The 21,763-nt window shown below is 37.7% G+C and overlaps 1 protein-coding gene across 1 annotated transcript in view; it reads left to right on the top strand.

Annotated features, from left to right (window-relative positions):
- LOC144971755 (uncharacterized) overlaps positions 1 to 21,763 on the top strand; it is a 77,445-nt gene that overhangs the window by 44,145 nt on the left and 11,537 nt on the right. Inside the window, exons 28-42 of the mRNA XM_078912828.1 lie at positions 80 to 215; positions 3,057 to 3,231; positions 4,656 to 4,935; positions 6,818 to 7,004; positions 7,455 to 7,663; positions 9,034 to 9,266; positions 11,041 to 11,146; positions 12,098 to 12,276; positions 13,134 to 13,274; positions 14,736 to 14,898; positions 15,477 to 15,618; positions 16,263 to 16,378; positions 19,108 to 19,247; positions 19,884 to 20,031; positions 20,818 to 21,018. Coding sequence (XP_078768954.1) covers positions 80 to 215; positions 3,057 to 3,231; positions 4,656 to 4,935; positions 6,818 to 7,004; positions 7,455 to 7,663; positions 9,034 to 9,266; positions 11,041 to 11,146; positions 12,098 to 12,276; positions 13,134 to 13,274; positions 14,736 to 14,898; positions 15,477 to 15,618; positions 16,263 to 16,378; positions 19,108 to 19,247; positions 19,884 to 20,031; positions 20,818 to 21,018 — 2,556 coding nt within the window. The remainder of the gene's footprint in view (positions 1 to 79; positions 216 to 3,056; positions 3,232 to 4,655; positions 4,936 to 6,817; positions 7,005 to 7,454; positions 7,664 to 9,033; positions 9,267 to 11,040; positions 11,147 to 12,097; positions 12,277 to 13,133; positions 13,275 to 14,735; positions 14,899 to 15,476; positions 15,619 to 16,262; positions 16,379 to 19,107; positions 19,248 to 19,883; positions 20,032 to 20,817; positions 21,019 to 21,763) is intronic.

The raw sequence follows: 21,763 nt of genomic DNA, 5'->3' as shown, positions 1-21,763 counted from the left end.
GATGATGATGATGATGATGATGATGATGATGATGATGATGAAGATGATGATAATGATGATGTTCTCTCCCATCTCCTAGCCTTTGACTTCACGGGTAAGACAACAGCGGTCACCTCGTCCGGATTCATCGTGGACAATTCACCCCCTCAGTTTACCAATGTCCAGTTTAATTTCCCCACCAAGTATCTCACGTCCCTTAGTACTATCAATGTCTGGTAAGTTGGTTTCCCAATTTATATATATAATATTTCAAGTATGATGATGATCAACTTCTACAATATTGTTTCGAGCCTTCGCTCTCATCAGGAAGAGAGCGATGAGAGCGATGAGAGCGAATGCTCGAAACAAATATGTAGAGGTTGATCATAATTATACTTGAAATATTTTATAAAAGCTACTTTTATCAAAACGTTGAGCACTATTATATCATGGTTGTTGTTTTTATAACATCTCTCTCTCTCTCTCTCTCTCTCTCTCTCTCTCTCTCTCTCTCTCTCTCTCTCTCTCTCTCTCTCTCTCTCTCCTCTCTCTCTTCTCTCTCTCTCTCTCTCTCTCTCTGCATATATATATATATATATATATAATATATATAATAATATATATATATATAATATATATATATATGTGTGTGTGTGTGTGTGTATGTAAAGACTACATTTATTATTATTATTATTATTATTATTATTATTATATCATCATCATCATCATCATCATCATCATCATCATCATCATCATCATCATCATCATCATCATCATCATTATTATTATTATTATTATTATTATTATTATCATTATAAGTGCAATTCATATCTCACTATTTTCTGATAAAATTATGTCCGGGTTCGAAACAACCTTGGTTTCTAGCTACCCGTTTGTTCACAACTGGAAATGGAACACGTCTAGCTAATTCAAAAGATTTATCTATAAACCTTTAGAATTCTTTAAGGACTTCAAATGGTCAATAAAAGTTGGATGTTGTTTAATCATCTACAAAGTACGATTCATCAGGTTGATTTAACTAGGAATGATGGGGTTTACACACAACACTTATGTAATAAGACATTCACAAATAAAGTTCTCTGGTTACAAAAGTAGTTCCTTAGAGCCAGAGTTTATCATGGTTTGTTAAATGAGCAATCACAATTATTTGCTACCCTTTGGATATGAGGTTAGTCTAATTTAAATTACATTCGTCTAGATATGACAATACTAGCTATCCAATTATTGCTTGTTGGACGGAAACGGCGGAGTCAAATGGTTACTCTACTCAAGGAGCATTCCGACTCCTTATCAGTAAAGGTGACAGATTTTTTAATTCTATAAAAATGTCACCAATTATCTCAAATAGGTATTCTGTCGGGCTGAACAAAGTGCAGCAAAATGTATTTATAGCCACAAATATGTAACATAGCGTTAATTTTCATTCTTACAGTGTAGAGATTAAATACAGCGTCCTATATTCCAAACTCCCCTCCCCCCCCCCCCCCCCCCCCTCTTCTAAGTTTGTAATTTTTAAAATCATATTTATTTTAGATCCTCTTCTCTTACTTGTTGGGGCCCGACCCATTCCGACATGATACTGTTCTATAACGGTTTGACACAGATATGAAGGGTTGTATTTAAACATGGCAATGATACCAATGTATCTTGAAGGGGGAGCGTTTGCTGGCCAGACGATGTCAGGAAGGATGTCGGAAAACTGAAAAAAAGGACTACTGAAAGCTTTTTCAGACAGCCCATTTGTAGCATTCGAGAAGTTGAAATCACTACGATGGAGTGGGGATCCAATCGATATCTATGCTACAGAACTGAGGAAGCTAGCAAGGGAAAGCGGGTTTGTGGAGGCAGCAATGGAGCGTGTAGTGCGACTGGCTCTTGTCACTGGAATTCCGGAAAGAGTGTCGATGGAGCTACAACAGGTCGAGTCAGCAGATAGTGTGCCAGTAGCGGATCTTTTGGATAGGGCGAGGATTCATATGTCTAAAGAGGTAGGAGCGGGAGTGACTGCTGGGGCGGTGAGTGCTGGAGCAGGAGTTGGCAGCAAGAACAGAGAACGATCTGGACCGATGAAGTGCTGGGAGTGCAGAGGGCCACACCCTATAAAGTATTGTAAGCAGAGAGAAAGGATTAAGTGCTATAGATGCGGAGGTCCGCACATGATAAAGTTTTGCAAAGAGAAAGATACAAATCCTGCTAGTTGCCAGCTGGAGATGGTGCAGGGTGTGCTCAACAGAGTCCGGTCATTGAAGTAGAAATTGACAGCAAGAAAGTACTGGCCTTGGTTGACACCGGGTGCACCAGGAGTATGACAACGGAGAGGTTTGCGACTGCAGCAGTGGGAGAGACGTCGGTGTTGGCGTTCGACGGAAGGAAATTGAGGTGCCAGGGATATGAGAGAGTGAAAGTAAAGATTGGACAAGATGAGGTGGATGAAGATGTGAGAGATGTGCAGTCATTGGTTGGAGTTGTGGAGTTCATCGTGGGCATGGATATTATTGACAGATTGGGAGGCGTAACAGTGGTGGGACGAGAAGTGAAGTTTGGCAAGACTGGTGCGTGTGCCATGACGGTCTGCGAGGAGAGGAGTCCTGATATAAAAGACAAGGATTTTGATGCGTGGTTTGGTGGACAGTGAGATATAAGTGGAATGAAAAGGGAGTACCGGAGTTGAAAAACAGAGTGGGTGAATACAAAATGCGCCCAGATGATGAAAAGAAGGTCAATTACGAGGCAGAAGTCGAGAGATGGATTGAAGAGGGAGTGCTTGTACCCTGGAAAGGAGAGGAAGGAGGACTGCTAGCACTGATGGCCGTGGAGCAACCCACCAAGGGGAAAGTTCGACCTGTACTTGACTGAAAAACGGAAGGCGCAGCAGAAATCTTGATCAAGCGAAGATTAGGAACTTTCAAAAGCCTCGTTGAAGAGCTGCATAATACACACAATAATACACATTACTATTTTTCTTGTTGTCACTACACACCCATTCGTTGTTCGTTTATGTGTTCAATGAAGAAGACATCCTTTCTATTCTTTTTTCTCCCTATTTTTATTTTCAGCTGGGATGGCATCTTTGAAGACCCTGAATCCAGCATAAGCAGCTACAAATGGGCAGTGGGGTCAAGGCCGGGTCACATTGACAAGATGGCCTGGACAACAGAGACCACAACGTGTGGGTCAAACACAATGGACTCTAACCTGATGGATGGCAAAGCTTACTACATATCTCTCATGGTACTTCAGCGTTCTTTTGTGGCATCTTCAGTGCTTAGTGTGGTCCTGTTTACTTTTACCTTAACCACTGTTTAACGGAACAACTTACTTGTTTGTATTATCCGGTTAACTGACTTATATCAAAATTTGGCCAGAAAACTCGTCCTTCAAATATCGATCGATTTAAATGACCCCCATCTTGGCAAATACTCTCAAACCTGGGACTTCGCGGTCTTCCTTAAGTCCTTTAAGGTTTGAGAGTTTTGCCAATATGAGGGTCATTTAAATATATCGATATTTGATTAACGAGTTTTCTAGCCAAATTTTTAAATACCGTGTTTTTCCAGATCACGGCAGTTAACTGGTTAATAATGGTGGGGCCTTTGAAAATGCCCACTTCTACTCTCAGGGAAACGTCAGAGTTAATTTCCTAAATTTTTAATTGGATCATTATTGACCGAACCATAATGATAAATAAAATAAAATAAAATTCCATTTATTCGTCCCATAGGGGAAATGTGTCTTTAGGGTCTGTTCAAGGGAAGACTGGAATAACCCAGGCGTCAGTCGCAGTGCAGCGCCAAAAAATTGAGCAAGGGCGAGGTGACTTGCGGGTACGAAGCAAAGACCTTACCGCTGAGCCACGCTGCCCCTAATATGGTCACCTGGGCAAAGTATGTGAGCTTATAAGTAAAATGGCGAAGGAAAACAGAGAATATATTTTTCTTCATATAAGCCGACAAAAGACTTAGTATCACTGTAAATGTCAATGTGCATAGAAGAAGCAAAATATGTAGAACTTTTCATATCATGATATCGTATCACAACCATTAAATGTTACATAATCAAAAAGACATTTCAATAACCTATTATATATATATATATTTTAGTCCTTCGGGGCCATTTGGCCCATGGAGTCGGAGTTTATCCCGGTTTCTATAGCGTGAAACGGACAATAACAATTGATTTCTACCCTTTGCATAGGACGCTAGTCTATCGCAAAGTGCCTTCCGCCAGATCTAACAGACCCAGCTACTCAATCACTGTTGGGTGGACAGGGGGTTCAGAAAAAATCTCGACAGCACCCGGGATCGATCTTGATCCCTTTGGGTGTGAAACGAGGGATCTACCACCCCCTTCTTATCGTAATATCGTATCACAACCATTAAGCGTTATATAATCAAAAAGATATTTAAATATCCTGTTATATGTACACATGTGTATATAGCATATCATAGTTAATACAAACAAAAGAAAATATCATCTTGATGCATGGAAAACATAAGTATACAACATCATTGTATGTTTTTGTTGTTGGCTGAAGAAGGGTTTTGAGCCTGAAACCCTCCGTGTTTGGTATTATGTTCTTTTTCGAAGTTGTTATATTCATTTTTATTCAATATTCTTTTTAAAAAATAATCGGTGTTCTTTTCATCCATTCTAAGGCTTATAATGGCGCCAATCTTTACAATGTAACCTTCTCCAAACCAATGATGGTAGCTGTAAACGGGCCAACTGCTGGAACTGTATTTGATGGATCTAGCTCGGGCCGTACGACGACCACCCAGGACGACGATTATAAGACCTCCGTGGGGACCCCCTTGGAAGCCTACTGGGTGTGGTTCTACAGCCCCTTTGCCACCCTATCTTACTACACTGTCAGCCTTGGTTCTTGTGACGGCTGTGATGACCTTGCGAAGGAAGTCAACGTTGGGTTGAGGACAGGTATGGTTTACCTTTATGGCTTGAGATTTTTCTGATTTTTTATTTTTTTTTTGACGTTTCCCGCTGCTCTTCTTATTTATGTGGACTAGTTATACGATTCAATATAGAATGTAAGAATAAGGATGGAAATAAACAACATCGAACTCAATTGAAAACTACACTACGGATCAACTGTCGACTGACGATATGGAAACCCATTGAAACGATTGTATCGACAGAAAAATGTGAGTGCCCGTACTTATTTTATATGCTCTAACCAACATTATCGAGCACTCTCGTACCAGAAGTACCCACCAACACTCATATGATATATATATATATATATATATATATATATATATATATATATATATATAATATATATATATATATATAAAATATATATATATATATATATAATTGTATATGTATGCATGTATATATGTTTATGACACGGACTTGAGGCTTTATTGCCAAGGGGGTCAAAGTTGAGTTATGGACAGGTATGTTTTTGACATACATTATGGCATGAGATGTTCCTACAATTTTTTTCTTTTTCTTCTCTCTCTATTTCTATTTTTTTTTTTTTTTGTGTGTGTGTGAGTGTGGACTTGTTATAATTCAATTTGAAATCTTCATAAGGCTTTAAATAAGCTAAATAAGAATGTTATATGAGAAGAGACACGTGATATCTCAAATTACTTTTTCTCATTTTTATAAATTGAGCTTTAACTTGAGCTCTTATTTAGAGCAATATCCACTTTTAAAAAAGCACTTTACAAAGGGTCCCTGACCAACAGCAACACGTAACACAAGTAGAACGAGACATGACGCCTGTTAGGAGATATTACAATTTTTTTTTTGGACAGAAACAACGCTGTTAACGGCCAGGTATTCATTTTACACATGAGTACGGTGAGAGAATTTGAGTAAAGAATAAAGAGCCTTTTCCAAGGACTCAACTATGCGCCGAGCGAGGCTCGAACTAAGGATCTCCCGAACTGAAGGCGAGTGTAGGCTATCGAGAACCCATGGGAGCGATCTATATTCAGGTTTTCGTCCAAACGAGTCATCAATCACATGATATGTTGCTGTCCAATGATTGGATATTTCTTAACAAATGTAATCACGCTGCTTTGTTTATGAAAGTTGTAAACATACCCACGTGTCAAGCAGAATAAAATGACCAATCGTGGCGTTAGATATTTCAAAAACTGTGAACACTTTTCACGATGTGGGTCACTTTGAGCACATATTGCAATGTGACCAATGACCTCGAGTACATGGAAAGTTGATATAGATCATCCCCATTGATACGGGGTCTCATCTTGTAAGAAATCAAACGACACCGAGCATAGTCTGTGACCTTATTGGTGACTGATAATAAACTTCAGCCTCGTTTTTCAATCAGTTACTTTACACAAATACTACCCCATATTATGATTTATATGTATGTAAGAGTTTTTTTAAACTGTTATGAAGCGTCATCTTCATTTTGATGTGTTTAAATTATTCTATTAATGCTTTTTTTTCTGTCTATGATTTGTATTTTTAATTTCAAACATTGCAAACCAAATGACAAATTGCCATTTGTTTATTTTTTTTGGACAATAAAGATTATTATTATTATTATTATTATTATTATTATTATTATTATTATTATTATTATTATTATTATTATTATTAATATTATTATTATTATTATTATTATTATTATATTGTACTATATTTGTTATATTTAAGACAAGATGTTCTAAGAGTGCCATAACAGGCGACTTGTACTTTATATAATAGAAAATTGAATTTGCTGTGTGTTGGGGAAAGAAATAAATCATTGTGCAGTGCATTGAACGAAGGAAAACCATGTAAATGTGCTTATCTGAATATTTATTAATGTCAATAGAAATAATCTGGACGGACATCGAGCTGTCTCCAGGCACCACGTACTACACAACTGTGACAGCCTGTGACAGTATGGACCGATGTGCCACAGCGACATCTGACGGTGTCTTGGTGGACACCACCGCCCCTGTCGCTGGGGTTGTACAGGATGGAACATTTGATGAAGACATTGAATTCCAATGCATCAGGTAATCATTTTTCGTTGTTTTTAAATTGAATTTCTTGCCATTAGACCGACACGTACACATATGCAGGTCTGACAGCCAAACCCACTTACGGGCCTAGTTTTAAAATGTTGTAATGGACAATATTTGCGTCATTTAACAAAAATTCCATTACAACAATGAGCCACCTAAGGAATTGGGTTAAAAGACATGTAAATAAATGCTCATCGCACTAGACCAAAACTTCGAAAGTATATCTTGAAAAAATGTTTGGACAATAAAAGCATTTGATATGAAAAATAATGAATGTTTTTTTTTTCAAAGCTTTGTCAAATGTTTGAAGGGTAATCAAGTCTATAAATTTCTGTCTTAATTTCTTTTTCTTTTCTTTTTTTTTTTTTTTTTTTTTTTTTTTTTGATCCACAACTTTCATATTTTCCATTAACATTAAATCATGATCTAAATTTATTCCAGAACTTTCATTGGAGCCAAATGGTATGGGTTTAACGACCCTGAACCAGGCATCACAAAATACCAGTGGTCTGCAGGTACCTCACCTGGTAGCAGCAACGTCAGAAGCTGGGCTGACGTTGGCCATATTGAAATTGTCTATGACGCTAACTTCAACACTCTATCTGTTGGAACGAAAATATACGTCAATATCAGAGCTTACAATAGAGCAGGTTGGTACATTGTCCCTGTAAAAAAGATTTGAGGTCCTTGTGAAACAGGAAGTAACATTTTCATTCTACATTCTGGGCTGTAAATGTCTACTTATTTAAACCTCTCCATACCTTCTTGTGCGGCTATGTGATCTAGTGGTATGACACTCGCTTTCGGATCGGAAGGTCCTGGGTTCGAGCCTCGATCGGCGCATAGTTCAGTCCTTGGAAAAGGCTCTTTATTCACATTCTCTCACCGTACTCAGATTTAAAATGAGTACATGGACGTTAACAGCGTTGTCAATGTCGAAAAATTGTAATTTTGCCTAACAGGCATTCATGTCGAGTTCTACATGTTGCTGTTGGTCAGGGACCTTTTGTAAAACTCGTTGAGCCTGTTTAGTGGATATAAGGCTATATAAAAGTTCATTTTTTAATACCAACTATTGGAAAATCGTCCCATCTATTCCGATTCAATGAACGTTTTTTTTTTAAATTAGAATTGTGTTGTACATCACGAAACCTAAGGAAAAATCTTTGTGATTTTTATATAAGAACTTAATTCCGCTTTATAAAGCTAATTTTGCTGCCAAAAAAATGATGCATAGTATTATATTTTGTCACCCGAAGAAGCTCATATACAGAGAAGTGCTAAAACATGGAACGAAAGAAAAAGGCTAGCTCAGGATAGAAAGTGATGGAAACTGTTTTTCTGTGGCCTATACCCTGACTCAGGGTGCAAAAGGCATTGATAATGATAATATTTTGTATCACACTTTGAAGAAATTATGGAAATTGCCAACAGAGAGTTAATACACACAATTGAGAGACTTTGTTTTAAACACTCTATGAAGGCCTAAACAAGAAAAATTTATTTATACTTAGTTCTTTTCATTCTTATTGGAGAAAACCTGTTAATACATAAAAACAATAACAGACCCTTGGATAAGCAAATCATCGATTCATTGTATAGGCAGTCAGGTTGCGTATTTTGAAGCTTTCATATCACGATAAAGATCTGAACAAGTGTGTATGAACGAAAGATCTGGACAAGTGTGTATGAATGGTTCCAGTGTAAGATAAAGATCTGAACAGGTGTGTATGAAAGGTGCCAGATAAAGCAAGAAAGAAAAATACAAGAAAAAAAAACATCCCAAAAAATCAGTCTACCTTGACTGGTGATCGAACCTCAGATCATCTGGTTACTGGTAATGTCTGAGGTTCGATCCCCAGTCGCGGTAGACTGATTTTTTGGGATGTTTTTTTTTCTTGTATTTTTCTTTAGTGTTTTGTCTGGCACCTTTCATCCAGACTTGTTCAGATCTTTATCTTACACCGGTGCCTGTTTCTTAATTTCTTAATTTGATATTTTCATATGATGTCTTATCCAGGTCTGTCCACAACAGTGTCATCCAATGGGTTTATTGTGGACACGTCATCACCTGGAGCCAATCACGTGCCCAGACTGTTGGAAGGCATTGGCACCTTGGATGGATCCACCCTCATCAGCAGGGATGCCTTCAGGGTTGAGTGGTCATTCACGGACTCAGAGTCCAGTATTGAGAAATACTATGTATCCATCACATCCCATATCGAAAATGGATACCAGCATGCAGATATTGAGGTGATTTTGAAATAGGCATTATATAATGTATGAAATTTATATATTTATTTAATCCTCTCCTTACCAACTGCAAGAAAATCGTCTCATTTGTTACGATACAATGAACATGTTTCTTGATCAGATATGTTTGGTACATTACAACATTTTATGAAAAATCTCTGTTTTATAAAGCTTGTTATGCTGCACAAAATTATGCATATCTAGTATGTAGATCTACCTATTTCTAATGAATTTGAGTGTAAAAAGTCAAGTTCTGTGTTGGGTAGGTATAACATTTCTGGAAAAATCATGAATATGGTCGGTAAGGAGAGAGTTAAACAGTAGTTTTTGTTTCTTACCTTTGCTCTCTGATGCCCATCTATCTTCCTTACATTAGTCTAAGAGTAGTAAACTATAACTTTTTTCTTGTTTTACTTGTGCGGCTATGTGGTCTTGTGGTATGACACTAGGTTTCGGATTGGAAGGTCCTGGGTTCAAACCTTGCTTGCTCGGTGCAAAGTTGAGTCCTTGGAAAAGGCTCTTTACTCACATTCTCTCACCATACTCAGGTGTAGAATGAGTACCTGGCCGTTAACACTATTGTCTATGTCGGAAAAAATTGTCATTTTCACCTAACAGGCGTCATGTATTGTTCTACATGTTACATGTTGCTGTTGGTCAAGGACCCCTTGTAAAGCGCTTTGAGCATGTTTAGTGGATATTGAGTTATATAAAAGCTCAAGTTTTAATTTTACTCATGATCTGACATAGTTTTCCTTTCGTCTTTTTTTTTCCTTGCTCTTTTTTTTGTTTATATTAGTCATCATCATAGCTTGTCACTCCAACACCTAACCCACTCCACAGCATCTGGGGAGCAGACTCTAAGGTCATGGTCAGTGCAGCTGGGCCCATCCTGGCATTCTCTAATGTGCTCCATCGTCTGCTCTGGGCATCCACATGTACACAAGCTAGTCTCAGCCAGCCCCCACTTTTTCATGCTTCCAGCTGTTTTTTGCCCGTGCTCTGTTCATTGTTACCCATTCATTCCTAGGGGAGCTCAGTTCCGTAGGGCAGTTCGTCTCTCTGATCTTCAACGGCTTTATTTGCATGATTGTCCCGCTCCCTCCATGTGGAAAGTGTGTATACAACTGCATGGTCAGGGTTGCTGCTTTCTTCCATCAATATTACTAAGACGCAAGTCTCAACAATGCTCACGATTCAAATGTTTCAAGAATCAAAGAATCAGAAGAATATTGTAAATACTCTTTATAAAAGGCCCTGTTGAGTATCTGTTTAACCTTTCAAGGCGGGTCTGGCTTTAGAATTTAAAATTAAATATTTTTCCAGACTTTATTGTTTTCGCCTTGAAACTTTGAGAGAGACAGTCAAATAAATAAACTTTTTTTCAGAGATATTTTTTCCTTGGTGATACCATGTGTAATGGTAGCACGTCCGACCGGTAATCAGAAGGTCTTAGGTTTGATCCCCCAGTAGAGGTAGACGGATTTTTTTTTGGATGTTTTTTTTCTTGTATTTTTCTTTCTTACTTTGTCTGGCACCTTTCATACATAATTGTTCAGAACTTTATTTTGTATCAAGTTTGTCTTTTCTGAAGTGAATAATTTAATTTTTTGGGCAAAATTTATAACACCTTTTGATTATTTAAAAAAATTTTACACGGGAATTGGGGTTGAATTTATGGAAACCTATTTCCGGTTCTCTGATCCAATAATATCAGGTCCCAGGTGTCGTGACACAGCACATGTACAACTACCAAGACATTCTAAGCATGTAGGACGGGTCCGATTACTATGTCAAGGTGAAGGCCTGTAACCTGGCACAGCTGTGTACTACATCAACCTCAGCCAGTATCCTGTTTGATTCTACCCCTCCTTTACCAGGTAACGTGTGGCTACGTGGTCTTGTGTCGTATGACACTTGCTTTCGAATCGGAAAGTCCTGCCTGGGTTCGAGCCTCTCTCGGCGCATAGTTGAGTTCTTGGAAAATGCTCTTTTACTCACATCCTCTCACTGTACTCAGGCGTAAAATGAGTACCTGGCCGTTAACAGCGTTGTCCCTGTCCGAACAAAAAATGTAATATCGCCTAACAGGCGCCATGTCTCGTCCCACGGGTTAAGTGTTGCTGTTGGCCAGGGACCCCTTGTAAAGCACGATTGAGCACGTTTAGTGGATTTTGTTCTTTATAAAAGTTAAATTTTATTTATTTTAAAGTTTGTTAATTGCTTTGTTTGCTGAAAAGTAAAATTGAATTAATTGTGATCCCTTGCATTATAATATGGCCAATATGGCACCATTAGGATCCTAAATGGTAATGAGCTAAAGTGAATCCAACAGCTTCAAAAAAATTTTTTATTACCAAATACGCAACGTTTTTGGCTCAAAACCCTTGTTTAGCTGAAAATAATTTTAAATATTTTTAATGGCTGAAGAAGGGTTTAAATCCGAATCATTCCGTATTTGGTATATTGCTCTTCTACGAAGGTGTTGTATTCATATTTTGTCATCAGTTTTTACAGTACATTGCTTCTAGCAGCTTAGTATATAACAATGCATGAAAAATGTTTGGAGAGATTGAAAGAGTTTTCCACCACTTTGTAAGAGTTGCCTCTATATAAGAGGTTTTAAATTGAGATAAATTTTGTTATAATGTCAATGACTAGATCCTAAAGCACGTGAAAATCATGATTATAATATTAAAGTAAAAGTTATGAGGGCTGCAAATTATGATGATCATGATGATGATGATGATGATGATCATGATGATACTAACAACACTCAACTCTCAATTATACCAGAGGCTCAATAAACCATTCATTCTTTCCAACTGCAGGCATGTTTGCTGTATCCACCATTCACGCTGCAAGACTGACGAGGCACCAGAGTTCATGGATGACCTACACCACCAACTCTCTGAAGCTGGCCTGGGTTGGGTTCAGGGATAGACATTCCGGTATTGACCATTATCTCGTCAGTGTGGGCACCACACCTTTTGCTACTGACCTAAATTCGGTATGTTCTATACACTCTGTAATCGGATAAATTTAAACTTCTTAAGTGCAGTTTTGACCATTATCTCGTCAGTGTGGGCACCACTCTTGTTGCTACTGAACTAAATTTGTTTGTATATACTCTGCAAACTTGCCTACTAATAAAACCAGAAAAGTTATGTAGTCTGGTATCAACTTTCAAGTTTCAATGACTTAGAGATGCTCATGAAGTTCTGAAAGGATTTGTTTGTTTTTTTTAGAAAAGGAAATACAAAAGTTCATATTATTTCATAAATGACAGCTTAGATAAAATTCCCTTTATTCATCCCATAGGTAAATTTATTTGTCTCTATGGTCTATTCCAAGGGAGGACTGGAATAACCCAGGCATCAGTCACAGTGCAGCGCCTCAAATTGAGCTAGGCCTAGGTAACTTGTTCGAGCCATACTGCGCAGTGGGTATTCGAATTCTGTACTTTTCGGGTACGAAGCAAAGACCGTACCACTGAGCCAAGCTGCTGATGACTATTATCTTTGCCTTTTAACACTCCCTTACCAGCCAATTTTAGAATTTCCCCCCGAAAACTTAAACCCACCCGACACAAAAATAGACTTTTCTTACTCAAACAAAAAAGTAACAAGTGCCTTCTATACAGAATGTTGTTCAGCAAAATGAGCTCGACAACACAGTGTTTAGTATTTAGAGCTGTAATTAAAGCATTTCTTTAAATTTTGTGATGTATAAGAGAAATCAGAATGAGAAAATTGGTTGGTAAGGAGAGGATTAAGTAGAATTTATTCACAGTATACAGTATTACAAATCTCTAAATAATGTTATAATGTGGGTTTAATTTATATTATTTCCTTTATGATTTTTCAGGGTAACACCTATGCCTCCGTATCCCACACCAATAGTGGTACTTCATACGATGATGAGGGATATGTCCAATTGAAGACAATATCCACACAGAGCCTCAGCGGTCAAAGCTCTATCTTTATTGGAATATGGGCTGTCAACGGGGTAAGTCCATGTGCATATGATGATGATTTCCAAGTTTGTGCGGCTATGCGGTCTTGTAGTATGACACTCACTTTCGGATCGGACGGTCCAGGGATCGAGCCTCGCTCGGCGCATAGTTGAGTCCTTGGAAGAGGCTCTTTACTCACATTCTCTCAGGTGTAAAATCAGTACCTGGTCTTTAACAGCGTTGTCTCTGTCTGAAAAAAATTGTAATATCGACTAACAGGCGTCATGTCCCGCCCTTACTGTTAAGTGTTGCTATTGACCAGGAACCCTTTACATCGCTTTGAGCACATTTAGTGGATATTGCGCTATATAAAAGCTCACTTTTTTAAAAATAATTTAAAGTTTAACCATAGGATAGGATTTGGAAATCAAAAATCTTTTATTTGGGTGGAGGTTTTCATTCATACAACAAATATTTGGATATCAGACATGTAAATAAATACTCCGAGTGATATGTCATTTAAGGCCAAGATATCACATTTTTTAAAAATATAAAATATATCGTTTATTGATTTAATTTAGTCTTCTTTGTATGCAATGGACTTATATCATGTGTTCATATTAACTCACGTTTGCCCATGTGATATTACTTAGCTTTCGAAAAATAGATACAATAAACCTGCTTATTTAGAAGGCTCATCATATTTATGGATGGTGCCATGATTCATGCACACATTTTTGCACCATCCATGATTCAGAAAGATAAAGAACTGAACAAGTGTTTATGAAAGGTGATATTTTGGGATCGTTTTTTTTCTTATATTTTTCTTTCTTGCTTTGTCTGACGCCTTTCATACACACTTATTCAGTTCTTTATCTTACACCGGTGCCTGCTCCCTAGTTTCTTGATTTAAAGATTCAGTGAGCAACCCAGTCACAACTTGACAGGTGAATGTCATCAGTAATAGAGATTACAATACACAATGGAGTAAAGTTTTGTTCTAGTTGTTAATTGCTTCTATCATCCAATGTGTTAGGTGATTTTTCTTCAAAAACAGTGTCAAACTTAGGGCCACCATCAGAAAAATAATTACACACCTCAAAAAAATGCAAATTGCGAGCGTAAATTAAAAGATAGAATGTATTAATTTATGTGATATTAAAGAAAAATCATTTATCTATTTGATGGTACAAACCTCATGTCCATTGCTTGAATACAAAACGAGCGGCAAGGTGTGCAACAAAACACACCAAAAACAAGGTCACAGGGTGTCGAATTTCGGGCACCCTACCTTACAATCCATTCTCAAAATTTCATTGTGTTAATTGGTTAACTTTAAGAAAACTAGGAGTTATATGTGTATGTGTGTATGCCATGATGGTATCACTCAGGATCGATCTCGGTCCCTTTGTACGTGTGAAGTGAGTGCTCTCCCAACTGAACTATAACTCTAAGGATTCTCTATAATGTATATGCACTCCATTATCCTTTTTTGATCCATTGTATCTTTTTAGGTTGATCTGAAGAGTCAAGCCCTTCATCATCAATTCTACTTGACGTCTGGCAATCTAGAGCTGAGGCGCAGATGCAGCAATTACAACTGTCAAGGTCATTGTGTCTGTGCCATCCAGGATCAAACCTGCTCAGCAGCTTCTGGGTGTACTGATATATCAGGAGGTAAAACTATTCAACAACATATAATAATATATGTTCAGAGACAGACAATTATGTAATGGCAGACTTAACTAGTACTACGAAAAATTCGTAGAAATACGAATTTTGGCTCCAGCGGCAGAGCTTTATTGGCCTCTTTAAGATCATATATTCAGTACTGTTTTTAGCATTTGAAGACCACAGGGGAAAAACGATCAAAGTAACATTTTTCAGCTTACAATTTTTTTCCGATCTAGACAACGCTGTTAACGGCCAGGTACTCATTTTACACCTGAGTACGGTGAGAGAATGTGAGTAAAGAACCTTTTCCAAGGAGTCAACTATGCACCGAGTGAGATAGGCTCAAACATAGGACCTTCCGATCCGAAAGCGAAGTCATACCATATTTTATTATTATATAAATTCATTATATTTGTTAGTTAATACTCTACCGTGCTCTTCGTACAATTTTTTTTTTTTTTTGGTGTATGTTTTTTTCCCTATAATATGTTATTTATAGTCTTTTTGTTTCCATTTCAGACTAGTTTATTGTATTTATTATCCTCTCTTATTTTTCCTTTTTTTTCTACTTTATCTTCCAGGATCTCCAACCCGTGATCAGGTGACTGTAGAGGATATTGTGGATCTATCTTTTGGTTCCGGTTCAGACAGTTATAGTCCCTCAAGGACATACCTTGCAGCACGGTGGTCTATCACAACAACACAGGGCCTTTCGGTAGAGAGGTAAGCAACACATTAACATAACATATAACATTATATGTCATAATAAGAGTTGTATAGATCAGAGGCCTTTAAATACCCTGTGAAAAAAACGGCTCAAGTAAAAAATTCCCAGATATGATCCCCCAAAAAAGTAGCGATAAATGTTGAATAGTAAGCTTTAATTTATTATAATTAGACGACGATAGATACTGTGGACGTTTTGGATTTCCCCTTTATCAACAAAACATGATGAATAAAACACTAAGGACGAATGCGATATGTGTGAATGGCGTAGTTAAGTTAAATCACCTTAGAAGAATGTGTGATAAAATGTTGTATTAACGAGATTGTTTAAGAAATAAAAAATCAGTATGTATTTATATCCTTAGCAAAGCGTGAAAACATTAATAGCATCCGACCAACATGCATCTACACTATGTCAGCAATATCCACTAAGCATGCTAAAAGCGCTTTACATAGGGTCTTTATTCAACAGCAACACTTAAAACATGTAAGGACGAGACATGACGCCTATAGGGCAATACTATATTTTTTTTTCCAACATAGACTATGGTGTTAATGTTCAGGTATTCATTTTACTATTTGACTTTTAAATCATTTCCTGCCATTTTATTTAGTACCTGTTACCTTTTAATTCTTTTCAGATATGAAGTCTCTGTTGGGTCATCGAGCAGTAGTAGTCCAACAGGAATCTACTCCAACACTGAGAGACAATGGTATGATGTTGGTCAGATGACCACTGCTGTGGTTCCACTGCATGGTACGTAAGGGCTAGGGGTTTTGGTTATAATTTTAACGAGCGGCAATATTTTAAACAAAGCACACCAAAAAACAAGGTCACAGGGTGTCGAAATACCTTAATATATTGTGAAATATAACACACACACAAACACACCTACGCACACTCAAATGCGTGCGTACACTAGTGCCGCGCTGAAGACCGGTCTAGACCGCGGTCCGACGGTCTTTTAGCTGTGAACCGAAGACCGGTCCCATAGGGGAAGATCGGCGGCGGTCCTCACTTCTTATCACCTTTCAACTAGTGCGGGGCGGTCCTTGCAAGGACCACGGTCCTACGGTCTCGCGCCATAGCCTACTACTTCCCCAGCGCAGGGTTGCCAGATTATTTTTCAACAAAATGCCAGGGGAAGACTCAAAAAATGCCAAAACACTCAAAAAGATGCCAAAGTCTGTTGACTCCCACCCCCACTAAGAAAACTACTCACTTTTGATAGACAATTTACTATCATATCCTGGTGGCTTGCGTGTTTTTTTTTCTTTTTCTTTTTTTTTTTTTTTTTTTTTGTTTTTTGAATTATACTAAATTTCCTGTTGGGGTAATTATTTACCTACTGACTACTAAGTGGAGTGCTAAACCACTACACCACGGTTGGATTTTAAGAATGAAAAAGAAATGTGAAGATGTTTGTTTTTACGCGTTTAGAAATAATTAAGAAAAGGTGTCATTTGAAGTATAATATACAAGAAAAGAAAATGCCAAATGAAAATGCCAAATGCCAAATGATTTTTCTAATGCCAAACGGTTTTCAAAAATGCCAGATTTTTGGAATCTGGCATTTAAAATGCCAAACTGGCAACCCTGCCCCAGCGATTCGTTGCTTCGGTTGCCTATCTTCCACCAATCACCACCCATCCCACTTAATTAATCGCACCCACCCCCCTTTGCCATACACTAAACGACACAGACGACCATACAGGCAGACGACCACCAACCTCCACTCCGCAAATCGCCCTTTCGTGTGTGAGATGGGGGGAACAGGAGGCGCACGCCTTGGACGATTCCATTATACGGGGTAAATTTCAAAATTTACTACACCATAATGATCGCAATGACAATGATCTATGGTGAAGGCATGACCCCTCTTCTCTAATGGGTTATTGTTTGAAATGTATGTGACTACTAAAGATGTGTGTGTTTGTGTGTGTGTGTGTGTGTGTGTGTGTGTGTGTCGAACCTAGCAAGTAGCAAATCCGATTTTTTGTTTTCTTTTGTCCATCTCTTGTCACCACTCCTTTCTATCGCAGTGTTGTCATTTAAAATAATACAATAATATTAAAATTTCGTTGGTGTTTTTACTAATCAAATAATATGAGTTTCATAAGTTTCTTCCTTCCAAAAAACCCAGTTATAACGTCTGAATTTTAAAAAAGTCCAATAGAATATTTGGGGACCCCGATAGCTCAGTTAATAGAGCACTCTCTTTATACGCAAAGGGCCAGAGATCGATCCCGGGTGCAGTCGATTTTTTTCTGAATCCCTGTCTACTCAGCAATGAATGGGTAGCTGAGTTTGTTAGATCTGGCGAAAAGTCACCATCGACCCCTCTTATTACCTCATCCACCCCCTCTTATTATAACTTCACGCTCTCTCTCTCTTACTCTTCAATGCTCGCTGCCCTCTAATGTGTGTGTGTGTGGGGGGGGGGGGGGGGTAGGAGTTGCGTGTGTGTATCAACGCCACGAACAACTCGATCAACGCCTTGGGCGATGCCATTATCTCCGTTAATGGGGATAAATTTCAAATTTTATTAAATTATCGAAGTAACAATGAAGTACGGTGAGCAAATAAAGAAGGCATCACCCCTCTTCTCTAATTAGGTTACAATTTGAAATGAGTGTGACTACTCCGTGTGTTTTACTCCTGTAGACCACGGTTTTCATCGTGTAGCGGTCTTTAACGGTTCAAGAATGAACGATCCCATGGTCTCAAAGGTCAAACCGGTTCGAATTTCCAACAGTCTCTCAGGAATGTTCAATGTCGAAAAGGACCGGTCCTAGACCGGTCCTTGCGGTCTTCATTTCCCAAGGACCGTAGGACCGTGGTCCTTAAGCTTGCCAAGGACCGCCCCGCACTAGCGTACACACATACACAGTGGCACATAACAACCAATTTCATTTGCTCTCATAAATTAAGTTATGATCTAGTGGTCTCACCTGCCCTATTCATTGAAAAAAAATATTTGAGTTGTTAAATCGCACACAATTTCCTAAACATGCTCAAAGAGCTTTACAAGGGTCTCAGCTAACAGCCTGTTAGGCGACATTACATTTTTTTTTCCTGACTGAGTATATAAAAATAGCAGATGCAGTTATGCTCTTATACCATTATTATAGGAATAGCTAAGAAGCTCAATAAGGAACTACAACACTAACGACGTTTTCTAAAGCGTCTTCAGGACTAAACTGCCATTTTATCAACACACGTTTATATTCGAGCATGATGTACAAGGGGGATAATCAATACAAACATTCATACTGAAAAGTAAAATCTGGATTGTACACCGTACACCTTACATTCATTATCGTATCCTTTTATCTCCTTGAAAGTTTTATTGACGATGCCTTTGTGTAACTCGAAATCTGGTGTAGCCAATTTTTATTGTAACTTGTTAGTAGCCTTTGCCCATTTGATGGTCATCCACATAAAGTGACACACTCCGTTATATCTTTATTGTCCCCAATCTTTAGACCGGGAGCTCACGGCAGATGCCTCATACAGTGTGTTTGTCAGAGCCTGGTACTCCAGCAATCAGTACGCCATCTTCAAGTCTCCTGGGGTTACTAATGCCCCTCATGCTATCACGACAACTAGCAGTACAGGAATCCATGTAAGTTACTCTGCCTGGTAAACGTCATCATGTGTTGACCACATAATAATATCATATTTGATGACTTAACTAAAATAAAAGTGAAGAAATCTTGTTTTGATTAAGGAGTTTAAGATGTGCAATAAATGTCCAGAGTAAAGATGCAGGTTACAAAGAAGTATATATCCTTGTTTTAATTAAGGAGAAAGAGTTTTTGTTTATAAATTAGTAACGGGAAGTGCGAGGGGGGGGGGGGTGAATTTGCTTAAATTTTTAATTAATAATTTGGTTTTGAAATTATCTATTTCTGTGACTTCCTCAATGCTAAATAAAAAATATGTAAAATTTGCAAACATGAAAACATGTCTGTAATACGGTGCAAACTTTTTATTCGGATATACCTTATCCTGGCACACTCATACTGGCAGAGCTATTAGTCATCAGAAAAATGTACAAGTTAAAGACAGTTGGAAGACCTCCTTCACCATATTTTAAGAGGAAAGCTGCGAAGTTGGATGACATAGAAGCGGAAGTCAGATCATTGCTCATTATGATAGTTTCTGTTAATTCAGATATTATTATTATGTTATGTTTATGGTATAATTTTTTAATAAAATGTTTTCCCTTATGAAAGCAATTATTTCATCTTGTTTCAAGGTTAAAGACTTAATTGGAAGTAGTGACACTAAAGATACAGATTATATCTCGTCCAGTAGTACCGTTCATGCCAGGTGGGATGGTCTCTTCCAGGCTGGAACTTCTGGTATAGACAAATTTAAAGTGTATCTCAGCCGTACACCTGGAGGTAAGAAGAAGCTGGAAAATCAAAAATTAATTTCTTTTTCAAAATGTTGTTAGAGCACCAGCCTCAGAATTAATGGACCCAATGTCAGTCCCTGGTGCAGTCAATGTTTTTTTTTTATTAAACCCTCTGTCCACCCAGCAGTAATTGGGCATTTGGGTAGGGTAGTAGGGTAGATCTGGGTGAACGTACTTTATGATAGGCTAGCATTTTGTCAAAAGGGTAGCACGCAATTGTTACTAGTTCAGCACTTCAGGAACTTGTATAAATTTCGGCTACATAGGTATTATGAATGCCTGATTTTTAATGATTGCTAATACTATAACGTATTGCATAACAGGAAATGAAGTGAGTAGAAAAGTGACTGAAGACAATGGAGAATAAAATCTTTTTTTTTTTCACAGCGATAGGGGACCTGAACCTACGGCACTGATAGGACAAATCTGCCTGGAAATATTTTTCTACAGAGAAGACTTGCAAAATATCTCTGTCGTCTATCTGGAATCTAGTCATGTATTTATGTCTTTATTGTTTGTCGTTGTTGGCTGAAGAAGGGTTTTGAGCCCGAAACATTCCATGTTTGGTATTTTGTTCTTTTTTGAAGCTGTAATATTCATTTTTGTTTATTAATCTCAATCATATAATACACTCACACTTCCCTCCCTTCTTCCACTGTAGTTTATATCATGTTATATTAAAAACTATTTATTTTTCCAAATATTTAATTCTGTAAGAATCAGAAATAATCCACATACTTAAGTGCATGCTTTTCTTCATTTCAATGTCAAGGTCACGACATTGCCTCATCTGGATTCATCAACTCCCCAACCATAACTTATTCATTCACTGGATTGTCCCTCTTGGAGAACACACGGTACTATACCAATGTGTTGGTGTATAACCATGCTGGCATTGTGTCATGGGAATCTTCTGATGGCTTCATTGTCGATCTCACTGCACCTTCCAATGGAATTGTCTTGGATGGCTCTGGTAAGATTTTATCTTCCTGATTTTTAAAAAAAAATTGTTTTCTTCTTCTTTTTTTTTAATGGGTATGCAGAGCTACTTAGTCTATCTGGAATTTAGTAATGTATTTATGTCTTTATTGTTTGTTTTTGTTGTTGGCTGAAGAAGGGTTTTGATCCCAAAACGTTTGGTATTTTGTTCTTTTTTGAAGTTGTTATATTCATTTTTGTTTATTACTTTTTCCAAAAAAAGGGGGAAATTGCACGCTTTCTGGGCTTTCCAAATGGGCTTGATTAAACTTTGTTGTATTAGATAATATTTTGCGTTTGTTTGAAGGCATTTATTATCATTACAACAATGAGCCTATAAAAGTTTGGGTTATCAGACCTGCACATAAGTCCACGTTGCACTGGAATCATGCTATTAGCTTTGCATTGAAAAAAAAAATGTTTGTTTTTTTTTGTTTTCTTTTTGTTTATTTGTTTTTGCCTTTTTTTAGTTTTTAGTGGGGGGTTTTTTGTTTTTGTTTTTTTTGTGCTTTGTTTTGTTTTGTGTTTCTTTTTTTTTTCTAACTTATTCGTGCAATTCACCATGATCATAGTTATAAACAAGCATGACTTCACATTACAAAATGTGGCTATGTGGTCTTGTGGTAGGAATATAGCATGATGGCTGATGTAGTTCTCTGAGAGTATTGCTCTTGCATTCGGATCGGAAGGTCCTGGGTTCGAGCCTTGCTCGGCATATAGTTCAGTCCTTTGAAAAGGTT

Source organism: Berghia stephanieae, chromosome 4, assembly GCF_034508935.2.
Source record: "Berghia stephanieae isolate SIO BIC M18660-M18661 chromosome 4, UCSD_Bste_1.3, whole genome shotgun sequence".
NCBI classification, from domain to species: Eukaryota; Metazoa; Mollusca; class Gastropoda; order Nudibranchia; family Aeolidiidae; genus Berghia; species Berghia stephanieae.
Note: the sequence above shows the minus strand (reverse complement) of the source record. Positions and strands in the feature narration are given on the sequence as shown.